This window comes from Denticeps clupeoides, chromosome 11 (genome assembly GCF_900700375.1).
Source record: "Denticeps clupeoides chromosome 11, fDenClu1.1, whole genome shotgun sequence".
NCBI lineage: Eukaryota > Metazoa > Chordata > Actinopteri > Clupeiformes > Denticipitidae > Denticeps > Denticeps clupeoides.
In genome coordinates, this window is record NC_041717.1 from 5,454,761 (window position 1) to 5,479,664 (window position 24,904).

At 42.3% G+C, this 24,904-nt stretch overlaps 2 protein-coding genes across 2 annotated transcripts; one reads left to right on the forward strand and one right to left on the reverse strand.

Annotated features, from left to right (window-relative positions):
• Positions 1 to 9,820, forward strand: LOC114799625 (cytochrome P450 1A1). The gene is given in 10 exon segments (XM_074933658.1): positions 1 to 60; positions 180 to 458; positions 461 to 578; positions 580 to 712; positions 2,099 to 2,188; positions 2,190 to 2,226; positions 2,806 to 2,839; positions 3,335 to 3,421; positions 8,296 to 8,588; positions 9,804 to 9,820. Coding segments are annotated over 9 exon segments (1,077 nt in total). The 5' UTR covers positions 1 to 60; positions 180 to 190.
• On the reverse strand, positions 9,157 to 24,904 carry kifl (kinesin family-like). Its single transcript, XM_028996490.1, has 23 exons — positions 24,807 to 24,904; positions 24,265 to 24,394; positions 23,436 to 23,627; positions 21,140 to 21,247; positions 20,821 to 20,924; positions 19,937 to 20,029; positions 19,713 to 19,835; positions 19,327 to 19,419; positions 19,028 to 19,088; positions 18,859 to 18,959; positions 16,578 to 16,745; positions 16,165 to 16,334; positions 15,892 to 16,007; positions 15,482 to 15,540; positions 15,304 to 15,390; positions 14,776 to 14,875; positions 13,959 to 14,151; positions 12,305 to 12,485; positions 11,989 to 12,199; positions 11,570 to 11,730; positions 10,991 to 11,193; positions 10,819 to 10,897; positions 9,157 to 10,680 (listed from the first exon to the last, which is right to left on the reverse strand). Exons 2-23 carry the CDS (start codon positions 24,362 to 24,364, stop codon positions 10,630 to 10,632), a joined length of 2,754 nt encoding a protein of 917 aa, XP_028852323.1. The 5' UTR covers positions 24,365 to 24,394; positions 24,807 to 24,904; the 3' UTR covers positions 9,157 to 10,629.

Genomic DNA, 24,904 nt, shown 5'->3' on the forward strand with positions numbered 1-24,904 from the left:
CTCCTGACAGACACCCGCAGCTTCTACTAGATAAAGCTGAGCCTGCGCTCTGAGGCTGGGGTAAAAGAATCCTCCCTTTCCTCCTTTCTTTCTTTCTTACACAAGTTGGAAATGTGAATACTGTTTATATACACCAACTTAGCCCTCTTTATTTTTGTCCTGCTCCTCCTGGCTGTCAGGAGCTGTCAGGATGAAGGAGGCCCTCATACAGCAAGGTGACGCTTTTGCTGGGCACCCAGACCTGTTCACTTTTTCGACTATCGCAAACAGTACCAGCATGACCTTCAGCGAGAAGTATGGAGACGCCTGGATTCTTCACAAAAAGGTCTGCAAGAACGCCCTGCGCACCTTCTCCCAGACAGAGGCCCAGGACTCCAGCGCTAGCTGTATCCTGGAGGAAAGTATCTGTGCCGAGACAGTGGAGATGGTAGAGGCTCTCAAAACGCAGCAGCAAGAAGGTGAGGGGTGGACCCTGCGGTCACACTTGTCACCTCTGTGGCCAATGTGGTGTGTGCCTTGTGCTTTGGGAAAAGGTACGACTAGAGCGACAAGAAGTTCCTCACCAGATCTTTGCTGCAGGGATTTGGCTGACTTCTTCCCAGTCTTCTGCTACCTGCCCAGCCCGTCCCTGCGGAAGATGGTCCAGGACATCAACAGGATGAACAGCTTCATGGAGGCAAACATTGAAGAGCACCTTATGACCTTTGATAAGGTATCATCTATCACTGCGGTAGACAGCCCTTCACTTGATATTATCACCATGAAAATGCATGCCTACAACAAAATCACACAACAAATTAAAATGAAATAAAATGATGCATGAAACTGGCTGTAATCAAGAGATCAAGAGCGGTTAAGGAAGCGGCCCCATAATCAGAAGGTTGCCGGTTCGAATCCCGATCTGCCAAGGTTCCACTGAGGTGCCACTGAGCAAAGCACCGTCCCCACACACTGCTCCCTGGGTGCCTGTCATGGCTGCTGTAAGAATGGACATCACGGGAGCCTGCTTTTGCCTTGCATAACAGATGTCTGCAGGGGGAGGTGTGACATTCCTGTGTCGACGGTTGTGGGTGAAGATTCGACACCCCTGTTTTTACATGTCTTTTGTCTGACGGCAACGTGTGAAGTGTCGGCCGTCAGGACCGCCCACCCTCTTTGTCTCCCCCAAATGGGAGGCACTGGGGGCGTGACATCAGAAACAACAGGTTCTGATTGGTCAGTGACAACTTCCTGTAGGCCAGTGACAACTTCCTGTAGGCCAGTGACAACTTCCTGTAGGCCAGGGGTATTAAGGTCTGCTCACATGTGGAAAAAGGACCTCTGAGCTTTCTGAGCCTTTCTCTCCCCCTCTCTTTCTCTTCTCCCTCTTTACTCTTTCTTCTCATTTTTATTTTCTCTGTAACCTTGGTACCTTTTTACATTCAATATTCACATGTAACTACAATAATTATTTAACGGTGTTAATAAATTAGAAACTGTTCATTTTTAACCTCTATTGTGCCATGCCTCTTTCTGCCAGGTAACATCAAATTGGAGTGGTTGAATACAGTGCTTTTGTGTGGAGGGAGAAAGAGTTTTTCTACACACTCTATTCTCCTCTCCCACACCACATGGTCTTTTTTACACTGCCCACTGCTCACTCAGGGTGATGGGTTAAAAGCAGAGGACACATTTCACTGTGTGCACTGTGTGCTGTGCTGCAGTGTATCACATGTGACAATCACTTCACTTTGCTTCATTACTCAGTACTGTTTATAACACAGTGAGGCGTAAGGAGAAAACCTGCTCTTCTTTACACCCTGGTAACATGGCATGGAATGAATGGGTTCATTATTTTCATGTAAAAGCTTGCTTAAGCACCAACATCAACGCACACCATTTTTTGCTGAGTGTCCTTGTGCGCTACTGCTGAACCAAAATCGCAGCGAATTCTACAAACGAAATCTCCACGAGGTTTCCTCATTTGATTTGTACTTTTCAATCAAAATCCATGAGACCAGCTGATGTGCCTTTGTATATTTCCTTGTGGTCATTTTTGATCTGTAATTTTGTCAGATTGGTTGCTTCAGCCACGGTTTGTCTTGTTTTTCTTCTGCAGAACTGCGTTCGTGACATCACAGACGCCCCGATTGCTCTGTGTGAAGACAGGGATGAAGACTGGGCAGGCACTGTCCTCACAAACTCACAAAAAGATAGTCCACACTGTCATTGATATCTTTGGAGCTGGTGAGCACAGATGTGCATTTCCCTTTTACCGTAGCCAGTTTACTGGAGAAGCTCACAAATGTACTTAGTTCTTCCACTTCCGACCGACCTGATCACCCCCTCAATTCTAAAACAATGAGTACTGGGGTTCCACCTCACATACATGGCTCTCCAGTAAGGAAGAAAATGCCCCAAGTGAACTTCAGCCCAAAATTCCTGAATCCAGATGTGTTTCCTGGTGAAAACCCAGAGTCAAACCGATAAACAGCACACAGGCCAAGGCATGGGCTACAATGAACAGGCATGTCGAGAAGGTGATGTTAGCTTTGGAAAACAATGAATCGCTTGTCTTTCTAACAGCATGCGTGCACAGTCAGCTCCAATTACATTACATGCCGAGAACTCTCTCTCCTGTGGTGCTTCCTGAATAAGATGCATCGTAAACAGGCCTGGCATGTTCCATGTTCTGATATAAGGCAAATGTTTGGACTACAGGCCAACTTAGATGCTTCGGTAGTATTTCAACACTCCGAGTGACCTTCCCAGGCTCTCCTGGGAACCTAGGTTCTGCTGGACCAGTCTTTTCTTGTTCATTAACAGTTGTGAAAAGCAAACCTAAAAAGAGCTTTAGACCGTACCTCTTCCCCTGTTTGCATCAACACACTCGATTATAGGCTAACAATTACAAACCAGATTCCAGAAAAAGTTGGGACACTAAAACAATTGTGAATAAAAACTGAATGCAATGATGTGGAGATGACAAATGTCAATATTTTATTTGCAATAGAACGTAGATGACAGATCAAACATTTCATCTGAGTAAATGTATCATTTTAAAGGAAAAATATGTTGATTCAAAATTTCACGGTGTCAACAAATCCCAAAAAAGTAGCAATAAGACGCTGGAAAAAGTAAATTTGAGCATAACAAAGAGCTGGAAGACCAATTAACACAAATTAGGTCCATTGGCAACATGAAAGAGCTTCTCAGACTGGCAGTGTCTCTCAGAAGCCAAGATGGGTTGAGGATCACCAAGTCCCACAATGTAGAGAATATGGAACAATCTCTGTGCGTAAGGGTATGTGTGTGTGTGTGTGTGTGTGTGTGAGAGCAAGACATAAAAATTCAGCACCACTGAAAACATAATCCTTAATGGATACTTTACCCCAAAAGACACCAGTGTATTCATCAATCAGTGTCACGTCAATAATGACAGGTAGGGTGAAAAAAGTTTTTTCTTCAGGTTAAGGTCTGTTTATTTGTATGTAGATGTAGAATGGACCTTACTGACCGTTTAGTCTTTAACCCAGTCTTTTGATATTGTAACATTCGTGCCACCTCTGCCACACCCCCAGCGATCGAACTCTCCCATGTATTAGTGTGTGTTCTTCCGGGGCTCACTAGCACCCTTATTATTCCCACCTGTTCTTCATCACAGGTAAGTGGTGCTTATCACGGGTGCTTAGTGGGGTAATGACTTCTGATCGGTGATTGGTTAGTTTAGCGGTAATGGGTCTGTCCACTCCTCTTTATAACCAGCCGGTCCCTCTGGTCCTGTGTTCGGTCTCCCTCACACAACAAGTTCCTTGCTGCACTGCATGCTGTCCTTAAACGGCAGTGACTGTGAATCCCATGGTAGGACAGGAACTCAACTCTAGTCTCACTACAGCTCCACCATGCCGCAGATCCCGGAGACAACGGTTCGAGGCCTGTGTGAGGCAAGGGCGATCTTCGGCTCTCACGCTGAGGGCCTCGCTGAGGATCCTGCAACAAGACCTCTTGAGGAGAGGTGTGGCATTACAAGAGAGGACAATTTTGTCGTTTCATTTTTTTCTGAGTTGAAAATAAATAAGCCATTCTCATTTTTCAACCTGCGTCCTCCATTCATCACCTGAGCTAGAGGGGAACGTGACAGAAGACCGAACCCGAACAAGAGAAGATGGACTCATCCCTCTGCTGACGGAAGAACCCCCCAGCTGCTTCCTATACTTTACTGCCATGAAACATAGCTAATACAGGTTTCTGAGCTACTCCAGCAAGTGGTGAATACCCTGCAGTCCCCTACACGACCACCAGCTCCGCCTGCACCGACGGTGGAGCCCCGCAGCTTCGACCACCATCATGCTTCGCTGCCGGATCCGGATCCTTGCCGCAGACAGTGGCTGGAATGAGCCTGTGCTCATAAGTGTTCCGGAACGGTTTGAGCCCAGGCTTACAGACCGAACTAGCCTGCCGCGATGCCGATCTAGGGCTGGATGCCGTGAGGTCAGGTGCCCACGCTTTTGAGTACCAGAGGGGGCTTGTATTAGAGAATCCTCCACATCCTACCAATTCAGTTCTCAGTATTTTGTTTCTGGTGTAATTTCCCATGGTGATAACACTATCCCTGTGTCTGTCCTTATAGATTCGGGATCGGCTGGGAATTTCATCTCTTTATCCCTGGTCTCGGTTCTCTCGATATCCTGGGTGGAGTTGCCACGGCCGATCACCGTTCGGGCCCTGGATGGTCACCCCGTCAGTAATGCACCAGTCACTCACAAATCTGAATTGGAACCTTGGCTACGCCAGCATAACCCCAGCATCAATTGGGTCGAAAACACGATTACCGCGTGGTCACCATCTTGTGTTTCTCATTGCAATTTGGCACCCGTTTCCGTTAGTTCTACTTCCGTTGAAAGCCCCTTAGCTGATTCGCCCGTTTCTGTTCCCCCTCACTATTCTGATCTGGCTGAGGTGTTTAGTGCCTCCAAGGCCTCGAGCCTCCCCCCACACCGCGCTTGGGATTGCGCCATAGATCTCCAGCCTGGAGCAACACCCCCTCAGTCGTGTGTGTATCCGTTGTCTGAGCCAGAGACTCGGGCAATGGAGAAGTATGTGGCCGAGGCCCTCAGGCAGGGATATATCGTGCGGTCCCGTTCTCCAGCTGAGAGAAGAAGGATGGCGGACTCCGGCCCTGCATTGACTACTGAGGGCTCAACGCGGTCACAGTGAGGTATCCACACCCCCTTCCACTAATCCCGTCGGCTATTGAGCAACTCCGGGGGGCGACATTTTTCACTAAGCTTGACCTCCGGAGTGCCAACATCCTGGTTAGGATTCGAGCAGGCGACGAGTGGAAGACTGCGTTCAGCACAACTTCTGGTCATTATGAGTACCGGGTCATGCCCTATGGGCTGGCCAATGCCCCCGCATACTTTCAAGGATTTATGAATGACGTTTTCAGGGACTACCTGATTCACTTTGTCATCGTCTACATCGACGATATCCTGGTCTACTCGCCTACCGAGTACGACCACATCAGACGCGTCCGTCTCGTCCTGCGTCGCCTGCTCGAAAACGGGTGGTATGCCAAGGCCAAGAAGTGTGAATTGCACAAGCGGGAAGTAGCATTTCTCGGCTATAACATCGGGCTGGCGGGGTTTAGCATGGATGATCATAAGATACGGGCTGTTTCTGAGTGGCCGGAGCCCACAACGGTAAAGGAATTGCAGCGGTAACTTTTACCGTAGGTTTATCCGGGGATTCAGTTCTCCGTCAGCCTGACCTCGGGTTACCACCCCGAGTCCAACGGTCAGGATGAGCGCTTAATCCAGGAGCTCGGCAGGTTCCTCCGGGCTTACTGTTACAACCGGCAGCACGACTGGTCGGAGTTCTTAGTCTGGGCAGAATACGCCCAGAACTCTTTGTGTCACTCCGCTACCGGTCTAACGCCATTTGAGTGTGTGCTCGGGCGACAGCCTCCTCTGTGTCCTTGGGATCGATCCCCATCTGAGGTCTCTCAGGTGGACGAGTAGTTCCGGGGGGCAGAGAGGGTCTGGGAGGGAGCACATTCTAACATACAGCGTGCTGTTCGTCAATTCACCAAGCAGGCGGATAGGCGTCATAGAGAAGCACCTGTTTTTAAGGCCGGTGATCGAGTATGGCTCTCCTCCTGGGATCTCCAACTCCATCTCCCATCAAAGAAGTTATCCCCCAAGTACGTAGGGCCTTTTGTTATCCGCAAACAAGTTAATCCCGTTTCCTTTAAACTGCAGTTACCCTCGCACATGAAAGTCTCCCCTGTGTTCCATGTGTCCCTTCTTAAGCCTGTCAACCCTGGACCATTGGATGAAGGGGAAGCTACCCCTACGCTCCCCACGGCTGTGGAGGTCGAGGGGGCTCCTGCATATCGAGTGAGGCAACTCCTCGATTCGCGGGTGCGTCAGGGCCGGCTGCAGTACCTGGTTGACTGGGAGGGGTATGGTCCTGAGTTGGATTCCGGCCCGTGACGTCCTCAGCCAAGAGCAGAAGGAAGCCTATCACCGTGCACGGCCAGATCGCCCATCACCCAGACCTCGGGGCCGTCCGGCCAGTCGGCCGGCCCAACCACGGCGCGGTGGGAGGCCTCGGCGTGGCCCTGCGCAGCCAGGAGGCCGCTCTCGCCCCCGGTAGGGGGCCGGTCCTGGAGGGGGGGTACTGTAACATTCGTGCCACCTCTGCCACGCCCCCAGCGGTCGAACTCTCCCATGAGATACCGGTTCGAGGCCTGTGAAGGACAAGGGCGATCTTCGCCTCTCACGCTGAGGGCCTCGCTGAGGATCCTGCAACAAGACCTCTTGAGGAGAGGCGTGGCACTACAAGAAAGGTTAATTTTGTTTCATTTTTTCCTGAGTTGAAAATAAATAAGCCATTCTCATTTTTCAACCTGCGTCCTCCATTCATCACCTGAGCTAGAGGGGAACGTGACAGATATATGTGTGGAAGCCTGGGATTCGCAGTTTATGAAGGAACAGGTAGCTTTTTTTTTTTTTTATTCACCTTCTGATCTCTACTTGCTCTACAGTCGTGGCCAAAAGTTTTGAGTAACACATTTACATTTACAGCATTTATCAGACGCCCTTATCCAGAGCGACTTACAATCAGTAGTTACAGGGACAACTATTACATCAAGAGTCAGTGTTTACCCTTTTCCCAAGACCTCTGTAATTCGCCCATCTCTTGAGGACTGACCAAATGGATTAAGGTCCGGGGAGTTTCCTGGCCATGGACCCAAAATTTCACTGTTTTGTTCCCCGAGCGACTTAGTTATGACTTTGGCCTTATGGCACGGTGCTCCATTTTGCTGGAAAAGGCCTTGTTCTTCACCAAACTGTTCTTGGATGGTTGGGAGAAGTTGCTGTTTGAAGGATGTTTTGGTTCCGTTCTTTATTCATGGTTGTTTCCAAAATTGTGAGTGAGCCGACTCCCTTGGAAGAGAAGCTTCTCCACACATGAATGGTCTCAGGATGCTTTACTGTTTGCATGAGACAGGACTGATGGTAGCCCTCACCTATTCTTCTCCTTACAATAATTTTTCCATGCACCACGAACAATCGGAAAGGGTCTTCATCAGAGAAAATTACTTTACCTCAGTCCTCAGCAGTCCAATCCCTGTACTTTTTGCAGAATATCAGTCTGTCCTTGCTGTTTTTCTTGGCTTCTTGACACCAGGCCATCCCTCGCTGTACATGCAGATGCACTCACGCCTGCCTGCTGCCATTCCTGAGCATGGTGCTTGCTGGATGTTCTTGATCTGCTAAATGGTTGATTTAGGTGCAATCTTAGTAGCAGCAATATCCTTGCCTGTGAAGCCCTGATGATGCAGTCATCAACGTAATGATGACTGCACGTGTTTCCTTGCAGGTAACCAGGGTTAACAGAGGAAGAACAATGACTTCAAGCATCACTCTTCTTTTAAAGCATCCAGTTTGCTATTTTAACTCAACCAGTATGACAGAATGATCTCCTCAACACTCTCACTTGTGTTAATGAGAGGATCACTGAAATAACTGTTCATAACCTTAACCAAAGATATTGTTATTCACTCAAATCGTAAAGTTTCTACCACTTTGTCTATGTTTTATAATATGTTTTATGCCATGTGACATTGGGCCACCTGGTGGCCTTGTCATTAGCTCTGTAGTGTGTGCTACAGCAGGACTGGCAGTATAAGTCACAGCATGTGAAGTCCTCTTCTCCCAGAAGATCATTTAACGTTTAGTATTCCGTAACATGTTATTGCGTAGCTGTTAACCACTAAATACATTTGTACATTTATATACTTTTTTCTAGTGACATATGGGGTGACCCAGATAAATTCAGACCAGAAAGGTTTCTCAGTGAGTCAAGACATTTTAATAAGGCCCTGACAGAGAAGGTGATGATATTTGGCATGGTAAAGAGGCATTGCTTGGGTGATACTTTTGCTCGTCTTGAAATATTAATGTTTTTGACTACACTGCTCTACTGCCTTCACATAGAAAATGTTCCGGGCCAAGTACTGGAACTCAGTGCTGACTTTGGGTTAACAATGAAGCCCAAAACATTTAGGACCAGAGTCTCTCCCCGGAGATGCACTGTCTGCTGTATTGAGAGTTTTAACATAAAGAACATAAAAATGTCTATACATTTGCAGAACACTTCATGTTCTGGAGCTGATAGCAAAAAGCTAAAGAAATATGAAATTATTTATTTGAAATAAATTGTTAACAAAATACTGTGTAACGAAATATTTAATCATGTCTGTTAACACTGTGGTATATTGTTTTATGAAATCTGAAATGTAAATTCTGGTGGTAATTATTTTGCTCTGAAATTGCATAAATGAGAATTACATCACAGGTTTAAGTTTATGTATGGTGCTAATCCAGAACACCGACTAAATAAAACGTGTAACATAATAAATCATTTGTCTGTGTCACGACTACGGACTTACGAGGGAAGGAAGCGCAGAGGTTTGACATTCTGGGAAGGGGGTTTTATTAATACAAACAATAAAGAAATACAAATAAACAGCGGCACGGTGGCCGAAAACAGTTTAACGTAAATAAAGAACTTAAACAAACCCGTAGGCGTGTGGCGATTGCCAGAACTGAAATTACGAAAACCTACGCGGTTACAATATCAAGTTCACGAAAATGCCAGCGACCCCGAACGGGCGAAAACTTCCGGCATTTATGGGGCGTCAGGATTGCATTCCGGTGTGGAGCCCAGCTGCAGGCAATCCTGACAGTCTGTATTCTTCTGGTAAGTCAATAAATAGCAGAAAAATACTAGACATGCCCTATCCACAATTACAAAATCACTATTTGCATTAGCCTCATTACTAACCATGTTCATGCTTGTTTGAAGCTTTATAAATCTAGAACAAAATAGAAAAAATAAAAAAATAGAACAAAAACATAGTGTTAAGAAATTCTTAAGAAATTAAATAAATACAAAACCTGCATAACTTTTATTAATTAACATTGCCATGCAATGCTTGTCTGTTTTCACCTGCGTATGATTGTATAAAGCTGCCCAAATTGTGTCTGTTCATGGTCTGGTCATTTTTACTTGATGCCTCCCCCGTCCTGTTCACAAAATGTATCAGTATAATATGATGTATTATAAGTATTAACTACAAAGAGAATTGAAGTAATATTCTTTTCTATTACTTTGTATATAATACAGACACTTTGTTCAGACATGAGCCGTAGGAAAGACAAAAATCAAACAATGATTATACAGTAAAACACATTTTGAAATTAAAAGTCTGCAAATGGACATATTGTGGTCTGTCTGTTGTTCATGTCTGTCAGTCCACTGCAATGCGTGACAGTACTGTCTCTTCCACTGCATGTAAGAGTCCCTACCTGCCAAATGGACATTAAAGCACCCTGAAAACATTTCCCACAATAGCAGAAGCAGTGGCTGGCCAAGTGACTTCGTAATTGCCCCGGTGCTCCCCTAGATTCTCAGTGAGGCCCTGTGTGTCCCTTTCTCTTTCCCTGGGGCTCCCATCATTACTAAGCACGCGATGCCCTCCTCAGAACTGAGCATGAAGTTTGGACTGAGTCCATTATCCCAGATTAACATGCACACACATTCTTTTAGTAAGTTCTACATCTCAGAGACACCAGAAATACCCTCAAATAATACAACATACTGTATATTACATATACATGTTATGTACAACATGTTTTATTTTATAGTTTATATTAGACATATCCAGTCATTTTAGTCTTCTGGAAGGATAACTATCTTTCTATCTTTCTACATCATTGCACAGGCATTCATCATGTTAATATCATTTTATGTCAGATTCCACTTTATAGATATCAGTGTGGTGCTAAACAGGGACATATTTTTGGTCCACTTTCATTATGTATAGTTGAAGTATAAGATACTTTATGTATAGTTGAAGTATCAGTTGAATATAGTTGAGTATAGTTGAAGTCGTGACTGTCTATCCTGGTCGTGTACTATTAAATGAAATTTGATTGGTTATTGTTTAACTGACGACTCGTACCAGCAGACTCTTATCTATGTTAATCATTTAACAAGGCTATAGTTTGGCCACCTCACACCACTGCTGAGAAGTTCTCCCTCAGAGACAGACATTTCAGAAGTTTCTGACAGAACATTTTAGACCTCTTCCTCTTCAACAGGCTGTCCAGTCTTTAACTTAACAATGATCTGGAGGACAGAGGACATTTACTTATTTAGAAATACATTTCTAAAATGTACATTATCATTGAATTACTTTTCACATACACTTCTTTGTGTGTTTTTGCATAAAACATGGTCCAGTGTTCATTATTCTAATCCACCAACCTCTTTAAGATGAGCTATCTCTTTACTGTCCATGTTCCTCTGTGCATTATTGGTTATCGCTTTCACTCGAGTTGCATAACTGAAGGAACACACAAACGCTTTGTTGCCCTTGTTAACACTGGTACAAGTCATACATTTTCAGACATCATGCAACAGTTAAGATTGTTCTTACATGAGCGAGGTGAGTGTCTCTTCCACGTTGCACTCAGAAGGGGAGATGTTAACAAACATGAGTGTTTTAGCATTGCCTCCCAGAGAGTCCTGCATGGCCTGGGTGAGCTTGTTGTTGCGGTATGGCACATGGGGCTGTTCAGAGGACAGGGCTGAAATCACATCGCCTAACGCACTGAGAGACTTATTGATGGAGTTTGCTTCCTACGAACATAGCAAGAGACCAGTTGTCAGCACACGCTGAACTAACCAGAAACCTTAAGGCCCAAGGACAGGAACTAAAGAACAGCTGTATATTTGCTGTATGCATGGTTTGAATATGATAAATTGATTGTTAAGTAAGGATTGTTGAAGTGTTAAGTAACAGCCTTATGCAAGAAAATGTCTCTAAAAAACACTAAAAATTAAAAAACATTGTATGTACATTATTGCATTATTATATAAAATGCAGGAAAACAAGACGCTCAGTAAATGAGGCAGTGGCTAGTTAGTTTTTTTTGTGATGCACCTTGGGCTGTTGAAATGAACATTATACTTTTTAAAGTCACTGATGTTGATGGGATATGAGAGTCACTTAGACCTTAAGCTGCTCGTCTTTTGCTCCTGTTTTCGCTGCCCGTTCACTGCCCGCCAAATCCACCAAGCTGAGCTTCCCATAGCAAACAGTGCCATTGGTAAAGTTTCGGCTCTCCATCATGATTCCAATTATCAGGTGTGAGCGGGAACTCTCCACATTCATTTCTAAGGTGCAAAAACATTTCACATACACAAAATATGCTTCCATGGTCAGTTGCCTATTTGACCAGTGTTTATGCTTAATGAATCTAAAAAAATATCCCAAAGGGATGTCACAGTCCCTAAAAGATGTCAGGCCGATCCTGTGATGCCATGGTTGGCACTGTAGCAATGTAACTCCTGTACATTAGAAGTGACTGTAACTAAAAGCAATTTGTCCAAGCCATTTAACAGGAAAATTCTGAACTTTCATTAAGCACATACTTGTTGCAGCAATATGTCGATTAGCACAGCCCTGCTCGAACAGCGCAAAAAGCTCGCCGGCACTGGCTGCGTCTTTTGTCTCTGCTCCATGGGCAAAGACAAGCCCCTTTTTGTCCTTCTTCAATTCTATCTTTTTGCTGAATGCTTCCGCCGGGCTCACAAAAAGGTCCTGGAGGCGATCATTATAGAGCTCCAGCATGTAGGCGGAAACCTGAGAAAAGACATGCCACGAAGTGAACAGATCAAAACTGAGCGGAATTTCAAAATAACTTTATGTGGCAACAGGCCTTTTGTTTCATCTAGCCCAAGACCTTGCCTTGATATCAAACTTGGCTTCATTTTCATGCATGATTTCAAAAATCTTCGTAAATGTTCTTGGTATGATTCCTGGATTCTTCATGCTTTTGTCCCCAACCATGGTGTAGGTTTTCCCTGATCCAGTCTGCCCATAGGCAAAGATGCACACATTGAAGCCATCGATTGCTGATTGAATAAGTCTAAAATAAAATTAAATGCTATGTTTAACCTTGGGATGAATGGCATTTCATGGCTTACTATGGATATTCATGCAAATCTTTAAATGATTATTTTTCAGATGCCTATACAGTGGATATAAAAAATGAACACACCCCTGTTAAAAGTGATGTAAAAAAAAATAGACTACAATGTAGACTACAAAGTTTCCCCACATTTAATGTAACGTATAGCTCCATTGAAAAACTCCACAACACCAGATTTAATATTGAAAATATTAAATACTAAATTCTAAAAAAAAAAAAAAAATGATGTTGCCAAGAACAGACTATTCTTCCTAAATTGATGGGTGAAAGGGTGAAAAAACTGGTCAGGGAGGCTGCCAAGAGACCTACAGCAACACTGAATGAGTTAGATGTATTGGTTGTGTTATGCTTGTGTTGCCCTGGTCATAATTAGTTAGCAGATTGTGCACGCTGCAGAGTGAGCCGCTCGAAAAGATAGCGGTGCTACGCTCACCTGCACGAGAAGAAGAGAAGAGAAAGAAGTGACAGCAAGGAGAGAGTACAAAGAGCCACGGATAGCTGTTTTTTTTTTTTTCACTCACAGAGCATAGATGGACAGTTTTGGCCACAATTTTGTGCACCTGCACAGAGAATCGGGAGATTTTGTGGCCTCACCGCACACAAGCTACGATTCAGGCCTGCATCTTTATATTATGTGTGCACAGAAAGTGTTTGCACTCTGCGCTTTACAGTAACAAAGGGTTACTGAGACTGAAACTAAGAATTTACAGAGACTGAGGAAATTGCCACCTGACTGTAACATCTTTTTTTGTGTGTGTATCCTGTGCATGCTACAAAGAGGGGTTTTGTTCATGTTTATTTCCAAGTTGTTGCAATAAAGGTGTTTGATTGAAACATTTATCGCGGCCTGTGATTCATTTTCTCGTCATTGTACCTGGCTGTACTATTAGCTGTGCACATAGAAGCACAAGGGAACACAGGGTGTAATTTCACCTTTTAACACAAAAACAACAACGTACCACCAGGTTAACAAAATAATGGTTTCATGAGTGGGCTTATAAGATATCATTTGAATTGTAGCTGTAAATGTGAATATTCGGCGTCATGCAGGGAAGCATCAGTAGGGGAAGTATGCAAATGATCACTTAAGCCAAGTTTAGACTACACAAAATTGTGGGCAGTTTTGAGTTGGCTTGATAATGAACTATAGCCAATGAGACCCTTTATTGAGCCATAATCATATTTTTTTGTACATAGTGAGGCGTCCACGCAAAGATGAGACACAGGGCGTTTCCCTCCTGCCCCCTTAACCCCAACAGGTCGTGCCCGTATGCTACTCCAACACTGAACAACAAACAACCTCCTCATTGGTTGAACACACTGCACAAACATGTTATATATTATTTGGAACTGATGATCAAACTAAAACCACTATTTTACTCAAAAAAACTTTTAGTAAGCCAGTGTTACCTGTTGGTGTCCTCAAATACCTCCTCCTGTGAGCTCTCTGAGCCAAAGATCCTGTCAAACTGGAACTCCCTCTGACCGCGAGCTGTTTCCACAATAACAGAGTACTCATCCAAGCAGGACACAATAGTGGCATCTCCTCTTACTGCTTCAGGTCGGCTCATGGGCCTTATGCGACAGAACACTCTGATTTTGCCTGGAGATCAAGTGACAGACATGTCTAAATTGGGACTATATGAAACTTTTTACAAAGATCAACCAGGTCAACTTTTTCCAACTCAGCACCACCAAACCATGCTCATGTTAAACATGTGAAGATCCATAACATCACCAACAGATTGACAAAGTTCTGTGGATGCAGAATAAAATGTCTCTACATTAAAGAAAGAAAGTCCAGTTGCCATGACTCAACTTTCAGACAAATTCACCTGGATGACTGAGAATCTTCACAGACATCACCAACAGACCACTGATGTTACCCACAGACACTATTTTTTTCTGCTTTATTGCATAGCACTGACTAGGGTGTTGGTGTTTTGTGGAATTTTCCTGTTAATTAAATATCTGACTTGCTGTGCAGTGACCATTGATGCAGCAAATGGGCTCAACTGTTAATGGTCTTCACCCACCACACCTCCCCCACAAATTATGCATAATGTTTTTTATTTGCTTCGCTACAGTTTAGGTTTGTTTTGAGGATAAACTTGCTCTGCTTTGTGTTTCATGATACAGTTTATCATACATATTTTAAAAATTTAATAAAAAGGGAAGTTATAAATGGAATAAAGGTAAATGGGCAAACAGATTTCATGAAGTTCACCTTTCATGTTCTCCACCAAGTTGTAGTATTTCTTCCTCATGGTTCGTTCTGTTGTATAATTCTCAATTATCTTCCTGTTATCATCTTTGACTTGCTTTAACTTAAAGACAGAAAAAGACAATCACAGCTTTCAGTTCACTGACGTTCACTGACAATTTGTCACTTTTTCTGATCAAAGAGGATAAAGAAAGTATTTTTTTAAATAATTTATTGTTCAGTGGTTCCAAAAAGATGTGGAGCAATTGGGGGGTTGAAAACAATGCATCTGGGTGTGTTTATTTTTATTTTATTGTTAAATAGATCAAAAAATATTTTCTAATTTAATTAATATTAATTAGTATTTAATTACATATAAAATGCATCTATGACATTTACACTATCTATTATGGAAATATTTCAGAATTGTGTTTACTGTATGGAAACTTTCAAATTTGGATTTAAAGATTCATTTATCTGCATTAAATAATTCAACCTTTTAAAAGTATTTTCTCAGTGTTCATCAGGACGTAAAGGGAGTTAAATGCTCACCTCAGCTTGCAGAACCAGCAGCTCTTGTCCTACACTCTTTACTGTCTCTGAAGTTAAGAACTCACTTTTTCGGAAATTCTCAAAATTCTAAAGGAGAACATTGTGGATAATGTAGCATTAGTGCAATTACATGCAAGGGTGAGAAGTAAGCTTACTATTAGTTTATGATTGTACGAACAATATTGTTCACTGACTCCAGTGGTTCAACCCCGTTTGCTGTTTCACGTCCACAAGAACCTGCAAGGACATATAACAGCATCCAATTGATTAACAAAGTCCTCTCAACTGCCACATTACAGTTCTGATTATAGTCCACGCATGTGTAATATAACCAGCACATTCCATCTTCTATTCAGATGGTGTAGCGGAATGGGTTCTGTGATGTGGTCTAATCTAGTCACTGCAGAGTTCTTGGTCAACCATCCAAACCTGCTCCTCTTTTTGGCGTGGTGAAGACACTCACTACCACTTCTTACATCCATCTAAAAGATGGCCTTTTTTTTATGTCTATTAAGAGGTAAATTGCCCAGCGGTGCAGTAAAAACACATGGGGCATCCCTATGGGCCACCATCCATGCTTCTTATTACCTGAGAGTGAAGGGATCGACCCATTTTGGATCAGGTCCAGAGCCATTTGTGAAATTTCACATTTCTGCACCTTCATCTTGGCTTTCTGGTGAAACTCAGACTTGGGCAGACTTTCCCTGTGACACCAGGATGACACAAGAAAGCAATCTCCAACTACAAAAATGTGCAGACCATTATTACTGCCTCATTTAACAACAAATCTAAAGAATAAAATATATCTGCAGCTTTCTTTTAAAAATTCAATATCATTGACTGTCAGAGAAGAGTGTTTACATTGTCTTGCCAGCTTCCTTTTCATCTTCATCCTTTTCACATTCTTCTTGTATGGCCGCCTGAGCCTGACTGAAACCCTCTCTGGCGAGAGTCAGATCGGATCGATTCATCTCTGCCATTTGGTCAAAAAGCAGTTTTGCCTCAGATGTTTCACTGTAGACATGATGAGCCTGCAACACATTTCATAATAAAATTCTGGATTCTTCGGCAGTGGTGAGACGATTCAGTGTTGGCCAACAGCTTTATTATAGAGAGTGGACTGGTTTGGGTGCAGTTTGTTACATTTTCTCATAGTTAGGGTTGTTTCTGAGCTGCTGTATTTATAGTGACTGGCCAATACTGAACCTGGGCTCATCCTGTGGAAGATGTGTTATGTAGATGAAGCTGAGTGCTGTATTGTGCATTAATCTCACTTTCTGTACAAGTGATTTGAGCAGCGCAGTACAGGCCGAGTGGCTTATTCCATCCAGAACCTCGCCATCCAGATACAGTGAGATTTCCCTCTCTCGCTTGTGTAATCGTTCCCTTGATGCCTGCAGAAGGGCTTGTGCTCCCTCTATGGGATCCAGTGTGTCACTATCCTGCAGAAAAAAAAATGTAATTACATTTATAATTTCTTTAATGTAATAAATGAGTGTTCCATCTGAGTTTCTTTTTGGCCCTTAATAATGAACATTGTGTTTCAAGTAATCCTGCACGGACTGAAATCTTGTGCCTTTATTAAAATTGCTTAGACTTTTGGTATTAAGTTGTAGATGCCAGTGTACCATGTATCACTATGCCAATTGAAGCAGAAAATATGTAGAATTATTTAATGTAAAGAGAATATTTTGGAAGGTGTGAAATTGAAATTTAGAAATTAAATTGTTAATAGTTTATTTTTAATAAATTTCAGTTAGTTACCCGAAGAGAAATCTAAATGAAATGAGTTTTCTTGCTTTTCTTGCGTGTAGTTTTTATAGTTAGTGTAGGATCTGCTGGGAGGTTGTTTCAAACATCTTGGAGAACTTGGAGAACTAACCACAGATCTTCTGTGTCAGTATGCTTCATCAAATCCTTCATGTAAGCACTCAATGATGTTGAGGTCAGGGCCCTGACCTCACATATAATCACTTCCAGGACTCATGGTTCTTCTTTAGACTGAAGATAGTTATTAATAACACTAACTGTATATTTTGGGCTCATTGTCTTGCTGCAGAATTAATTTGGGGCCTAATATGCCTACCTGAATGTATTGTAATATGGACAAGTATCTGTCTCTTAATCATAAATCCTGACCAACTCCATTTGCAGAAGCAAGGAACCCTTCATCACAGCTCTTCCGTCCTTTGGTGAACAATCCGCCAGATGTTCAGATTTTGGCTCAACAGTCCAGAGCACCTGCTGCCATTTTTTCTGCACCCCAGTTAAATTTTCATTCATTTTGTTGAGAGTTCTCCGGACTGTAGATGGGTGTTCCCGGGTCCCACTGGCAAAACTGCCAGTTCTGATCCGATGACACTGCTGGACATCTTCTGACTTTCATCTCCTTGGCTGACCACACACTCAACATTGGTCGTTTCTTGAAACTTCAGTCTGCTTGCCGATGCAGTATTTTTATGCTCGCTCTGCATTTTGTAAATGGTTAAAAATGAACAATTATTATTTAGATGTTTGAAATTAATTATTAGTTTACATGTCATGACCATGACATGAAGGTAAGTAACAGAGGCCACTTTAATGCAGCAACATTTGTCTTCTGCCCAACAGGTCCTTATAACAGTGCTCCAACCGTAAACGCCTAATCAGCCACGCCTGTCCATGGTTATGCGGATTGGTGTCCGCTGTGTCCCCAGCTGCATCCAGCTGTGACATTACAGCATTTTTGCACACCTACCTAAAACTTTTGCTCAGTACAAATATATATATTCATGACAGTGCCAATTGCTGAAACATCTGAATTTCAGATGTTGTGGGCTGAAATAAAATGCAAAAGGCCATAAAAAAGCCCAAAATATAGAATCAATTCCACAGCTTATTTCTGTTGCTGAACATTGTAAGAATGGACATAACAGGACCATGCTTTTGTCTTGCATAGCAGCTGTCTACAAGAAGATATGTGACATTCCTGTGTCAATGGTTGTGCGTGAAGATTCAACACCTCTGATTTACATGCCTTTTGTCTGACGGCAACGTGTGAAGTGTCAGCCGTCAGGACCGCCCACTCTCTTTGTCTTCCCCAGATGGGAGACACCAGGGGCATGACATCAGAAACAACAGGTTCTGATTGGTCAGTGACAACTTCCTGTAGGCCAGGGGTATAAAGGTCTGCTCACATGTGGAAAAAGGGACTGAGCTTTCTTGCTCAGAGTCTTTTTCTCTTCTCCCATTTTTTCTCATGGCTTTTTCTCTCTATCTCCCTCCCTCCCTCTCCCCCTTTACTCTTTCTTCTCATTTGTATTTTCTCTGTAACCTTGGTACCTTTTTACATTCAATATTCACATGTAACTACAATAATTATTTACCGGTGTTAATAAATTAGAAACTGTTCATTTTTAACCTCTATTGTGCCATGCCTCTTTCTGCCAGGTAACATCAAGTTGGAGTGGTTGAATACAGTGCTTTTGTGTGGAAGGAGAAAGAGTTTTTCTACGCACTCTGTTCTCTCTCACACCACATGGTCTTTTTTACAACATATTTTGTGACTGCACTGACCTGATCATCTGTCTGGTTGCCCTTCTCCTCAGATGGTGGTGTCTTTAGCATCTCCTGCATTTTCTCCATCTCCTGCCTGGTGGACTGCAGTTCCTCTATGGCTGTTGTCAAACAGACTGATTTAACATTTGTACATTTGTCTGCAGTGACATAACTGATGTAGCCTTACTTGAAGCCTGGTGGCTGTGGAGAAGGTCTAACTTGGTTGAGAACATTTCTAAAATCTTGCTCTAAATAAGAAAAAAAAGACCAAACGTGGATATGTGCAATACACAATTACAAATAAAGTATAGCACAAATTATATGACAATAATATTGTGATGCGACTATTTCAGTACAAAATCTGTATATGTGGCGCAATAGGTGAGTGAAAATTCTGTATAATTATGTCTATGATTTATAGCTCATTTTATCTGTATGCATCAGGCTCCCGCTAGATGTGGCATGACCATCTGTTTCCAGTCAGACCTTTTCTCTCAGCCAGGACTCGCATTCCTGTTGGTTCTTCACCTCCAAGGCCCTCTGCTCTTGCTGGAGGCCAAGATTCTGTTCTTTCAGTTTCTGCATTTGAGAGCAGGGTTTCATATAAAACTAGTACAGTATAAAAATGAATGTGGCACTTAATAGATGAAAATATATATTTTTAATGGTTCCATGATTTAGCTTTGAGCTTGTAGTATTATTATTATTATCTTTTACAAAATTCCTGTGTCTTTTTTGAACATCAAAACATTTTGGAGAGTCCAATGAACCGGAAGGAATTCATTATGGCATAAATGTATATACATGCCAACACAATCAAACAAAATGTAACAAATGAAACCTGATGGAAAAGAAGCACAAAAGCATCTTACGTTCAATCTTTCCTCCCAGTATGCATTTTTCCTTTCTATCTTCTCCTGATAAATGTCCAACATTCTCTTCAGAGAGTTCAGCTTGTCCTGGTAATGACTTCTTATTCGGCTCACCGTTCGTTCCTGTGAGCCAGGTCGTGAAATCAGCGTTGTTACAGTGCTGCACAGTTTGACTGCTGTACATATGTTTAGGAGCATGATGTGTGCATGAGGAGGTGTAACACCTGATTCTCACGTGCCGCCATGAGAAAGTTTTCCTCCAGCTCCTGAACCATTTCCACATGTTTTCTTTTCAACGCTATCATGTCATCGGCAATCTTGACAATAGAGGAGAATGTGAAAGTGAAATTATTTGTCATTGTCATTGTGATACTGTAAGATGGGGATTTCCATGTCCATGAAGACCCCCCACTTTATCTCCAAGCTGTGGCCTTCTGCTAACAAGAACAAATGGCCTGAGGTGCCATGACGGGAAAGTCTTGTGGAGGGTGGATGACCACAATATGTTCTGCATGGACAAAGGACTATTTGATTGGTCTTTGGCAACCTTTTTGGGAGTCAAATGCAGAGTATAAAAGAGTTTCTCCTTTCCCTTCTCCAGGGGGGCTTTTCACTCCTCCCTGTTTTTCCAGGACCAGGCTGGCTCTCTGAAGCTTGGCTCCCTGCTTTCTCTCTTTCTCTCTTCTTTTAATTTGTGTTTTTCTGTAACATTGGTACCATTTGTACATGCAATATTTACATGTCACTGCAACAGTAATCTACCCATGTTAATAAATGAGAAGGGTGCCATGCCTCTGCATATCCAGGCAACAATGCTAATAATTAATGGCATCAGATCTTCCATTGTTTGTTCCTTGCGTCCATTTTTACAATACACTGCAGCACAGCACACAATGACGCAACAGAATTTCTCTTTCTGCATTTATCCCATCATCTTTACTGAGCACTGGGCAACCATAAAAGGCGCCCAGGGAGCAGTGTGTGGGGGCTCAAGGGGACCTCACTGGCACCTCAACCCACAACCTTGTGATTATGAGTCCACTTCCTTACCTGTAACAGTTACGGTGCTGCAGGGAGAGGAGCAACTTCAGATAAACGTTTCACTCACTTGCGTAATGCACAGCTTGGCAGAGTCATATGGGATAAAAATCTTGACATCTGTTGCCCCCTCATTCTCTTCTTCTCTTCTGTTCACAGGGGAAGAGTTTGACTCTGAAAAGCCATAAAGTATTTACAGAGGTGTTTGAAACCCCTTCTATGTTTCTGTTTAATTTTGCAGAAAAGCTTCAATTTCTAAAAGTACAGAAACATTATTCATTGACCAATTGAGCAATAACAGAGTTTTGTATTATGACATTTTGACTCTCATCTAATTTTACAGTGTACTTCAGATAGCTGTTGCATTTAGAAGCACTTATGAGCCATACCTTTCGGCATACCTGCCTCATACGGCCGTTTGGTTGCAAGCCAGCCTTTGAATGTGTTCCACTTGATCTTGCTTTTGTTTAGCCATGATGCTTCATGGTCTTTCACACCTTAAAATAGCAGACAGCACTTCAGAATATAGCACTTAATTATTTATATATTTCTAAATATGCTATAGGAAAATGTTAAAAATACATAAAATGACTGTAGCAACATATACTATCTCACAAACGTAACTAAATTAATGTGTAAATATTTTTTACATTTTTCCTTGACATGGCACTTGTAAAGATCAACTTTTTTTGGTTCTGGTGTCATGCGTGTGTGACAGTAACCAGGTGAGAAAAACAAGGACACGTTTTCTTGCCAAGCATGGTTGAATGAGTACTTTCAGCACTGGGGAGCTACAGTGCATTGAGGAAACGGCGAATGAATACAGATCATGATCCCGTCCCTTTGGAATCTGGGCTGAAGTATTCCAACATGATAACGAACCCAAACCTTCAAGACGACCATCGCCTTGAAAATAAAATGAGGGCAAAGATGCTGAACTGGCCAAGCAGGCCTCCATACTTAAACCCTGTATCTGTGGGGCATGGTGCATCTTTGAATAGAAGATCTCCAACATCCACCAGTTACGTTTTATCATCATGCTGGAAATGCAAGTGGTTTAGGTTATTTTTGAGGGGATATCTAATTGACACTGTTATACAAGCTGTACACTGACTATTTTACATCGTATCAAGAGTGTCATATCTGCAGTGATGTCCCAAAGAAATATCTACAAAAATGTGAAGGGTGTTCACTTAAAAAAAAAAAACTCACACCTGATATGACAAATCCAACCAGTCAAAAACCCTTTCCTCCCATATTAATTAAAGTAAAAGTAACTTGTTAACGTTAAAATAATGAAAAAAGATTGGCTTATATGAAGGCATGCCTAGATGGATTACCCTTGCTAATTTAATTTAGTTATTAAAGTGAAACACTTATTTCGCAACCTACTGTCAGCCAAAATCTTAGAGTTCTATATTTCTTATTACACTCTCACGTGCATCTTTGGTAATGAAACGGTATCATTGTAATGCATTCTGAGTTTGTTGGTGCCCTCAAACTAGCAGATTATCTGACTGAAAACCTGAAGCCCAATTTTCACATATCCTCTCATGTCAATGACGAATTAGAATCAGTTTAGTGACTTGTTATGAACGTTTTTATGCATGTTTAAAGACACCTTCAAAAGAGTCTTCACACAATCACACAAGGTTTAGGGTTTTATTATTTTTTAATTATTGTTCACATGTCTTATGGTACTATACTCAGAAGTCCAACAGAACCTGCCACTATTCATGATATGTGTCAGGATAAGTGAGTCCTTTTCTCTTCTTAAATCCAGAATTGGAATTCTAACTTTTCCATGCAGTTTTATGATGAGTCATATTTTTAGAAACTAAATCACACATATTCAGTGAACACAGTTCAGAACTTATTCTTCGGCACTATTCCGTCTTTATCTTCTCTCCTACAGAAGACGTATATGGTAAAAGACTCGATTTTCATTAGATATTTAATCACAGTAAATATGTGTTTAAATTGATAAATATCATTGTTCATTTCATGTATAACATTTCATGTTAATAATTCATCTAGAAGATGTTTACATACCCAGGTAACTGAAAAGTTGAATTCTTGAAATACCCAGGCATCCTAAATACCTTGTGTTTTATATACAAACAGTACAGGCCAAAAGTCTGGACACCTTCTCATTCAATGTGTTTTATTTATTTTCATGACCATTTACATTGGTAGATTCTCACTGAAGGCATCAAAACTATGAATGAACACATTTGTGTGTTATGTACTTAACAAAAGTACATAACACACATTCTAGATTCTGCAAAATAGCCGCCCTTTGCTCTGATTACTGCTTTGTACACTCTTGGCATTCTCTCGATGAGCTTCTAGAGATCGTCACCTGAAATGGTTTTCCAACAATCTTGAAGCAGTTCCCAGAGGTGTTTAGCACTTGTTGGCCCCTTTGCCTTCACTCTGCGGTCCAGCTCACCCCAAACCATCTGGATTGGGTTCAGGTTCGGTGACTGTGGAGGTCAGGTCTCCACTTTTTGTTAAGTACATAACTCCACATGTGTTCATTCACAGTTTTGATGCCTTCAGTGAGAATCTACCAACGTAAATGGTCATGAAAATATAGAAAACACATTGAATGAGAAGGTGTGTCCAAACTTTTGGCCTGTACTGTATATTTAAGTGTAATTTATAGGTAAAGCATTTTTTCACCTGTTTCTGTAACCTGGTCCAGGTGTGTGTTGTGAATGGTGCAGGGCTGACATTTCCAAACGTTCTCCCTGAGATCAGGCATACTGCCTGGCAGCTCCTCCTGAACTGGCCCGGCCAGGCAGGTACGTCCAAGGCCAGCAGGGTCCGCTGTCTCGTCAGGGCAGTGAGATAGGTTGGTGGTCTCCCAAGCCCCTGCAGTAAACAGAGAACAGATCTAGAACTTTACTGATACAGCACCGACAGCTCACATGTACAGCTATCTGTGTGTGCCTTTGAAGAGTATGCCTGGGTTTCACCTGATTTCTGCTATTCTCTGCCTCCTCATCTGTATTATGCAGCATGGGTGGAGAGCAGGAGCTCCACACATTGGAAACGGATGAGCAGCTTTATGAAATTGATGTGTCAGCATGTCCAACAGGGGTCACCCTTGGAGTTATAATTTGGGTTTGTAGGTGAGGAGGGAATGGGGAGGTTCAAATAACAGAGTTTGTGAGGAGATGGGGAGTGCTGGCCAATGTGGAAAATCAGCAGTTACAGAATCAATGTACTCAAGAACTGAAGGAACCTCCCTATTTAGACCTTAGAATACTGAAGGCAGCAAATACAGAAAGGTTACAGCTCTTGAGAGAAAAAAGTAACTATCACAAGTCCTGTTTGAACTGGCCACATGATTTCATATGATTCAGTAAAAATAAATAAACCTGATTCACACCCCATCATGACATGTCCTCACTTCCCACACACATTCCGGAGGAACAGGACCTGCACCCGCACTCACACACCTTCACCTCACACAGAAACAGTCTGCAGTATAGGGCTCTGCACGTACGCTGCTTCGTAGCTGGGGCAACTACGTGATTCCGTAGCTTCTTTCCCATGAAGTTCAGCGACATGCACACATTCGCTGTTCCAGGAGAGTTCAGGTACATGATGATGATGATTTTTGTCCTAAGAACAGACTAAAGAAAAAACCCCAAGACAAATAAACTGATCAGCTTTCTGACCAGCAATGTGCTTTCAGAATACAGAATGAATCTGATAGTATTTGGAGAGGAACTGGCACCACTTCCTATTTGGCATCTCCCCACACACCTCTGCATCTAGTAAAAGAGCCGACTGTAGAATCCTGTGCATAATTATTTATATTATATAAGTATGCAAACCTTGTTTTTTTTAAACCATGTTCTACTAAGAGAACAGATTAGTAGCAACAGTCACAAACAATAGTTGTTTGGGGATTTTAGATGCATTTTTATATTAAAGCATTAAACTAATTATGACTTAATTTCCATCATGTCTTCAATGGATGTACAATAAGCAAGTAAAATGCTGAAATGACAGCGACTGTAATAAATAGATTATGTACATTACCTTGACGCAGTTCTAGCACCTACCACTCTTTGAAGCAAGACTGGCTGTCAGAGAAAAAAGGGGAAAAGCTTTTTTAACCCCCCCAACAGGAATCAAAC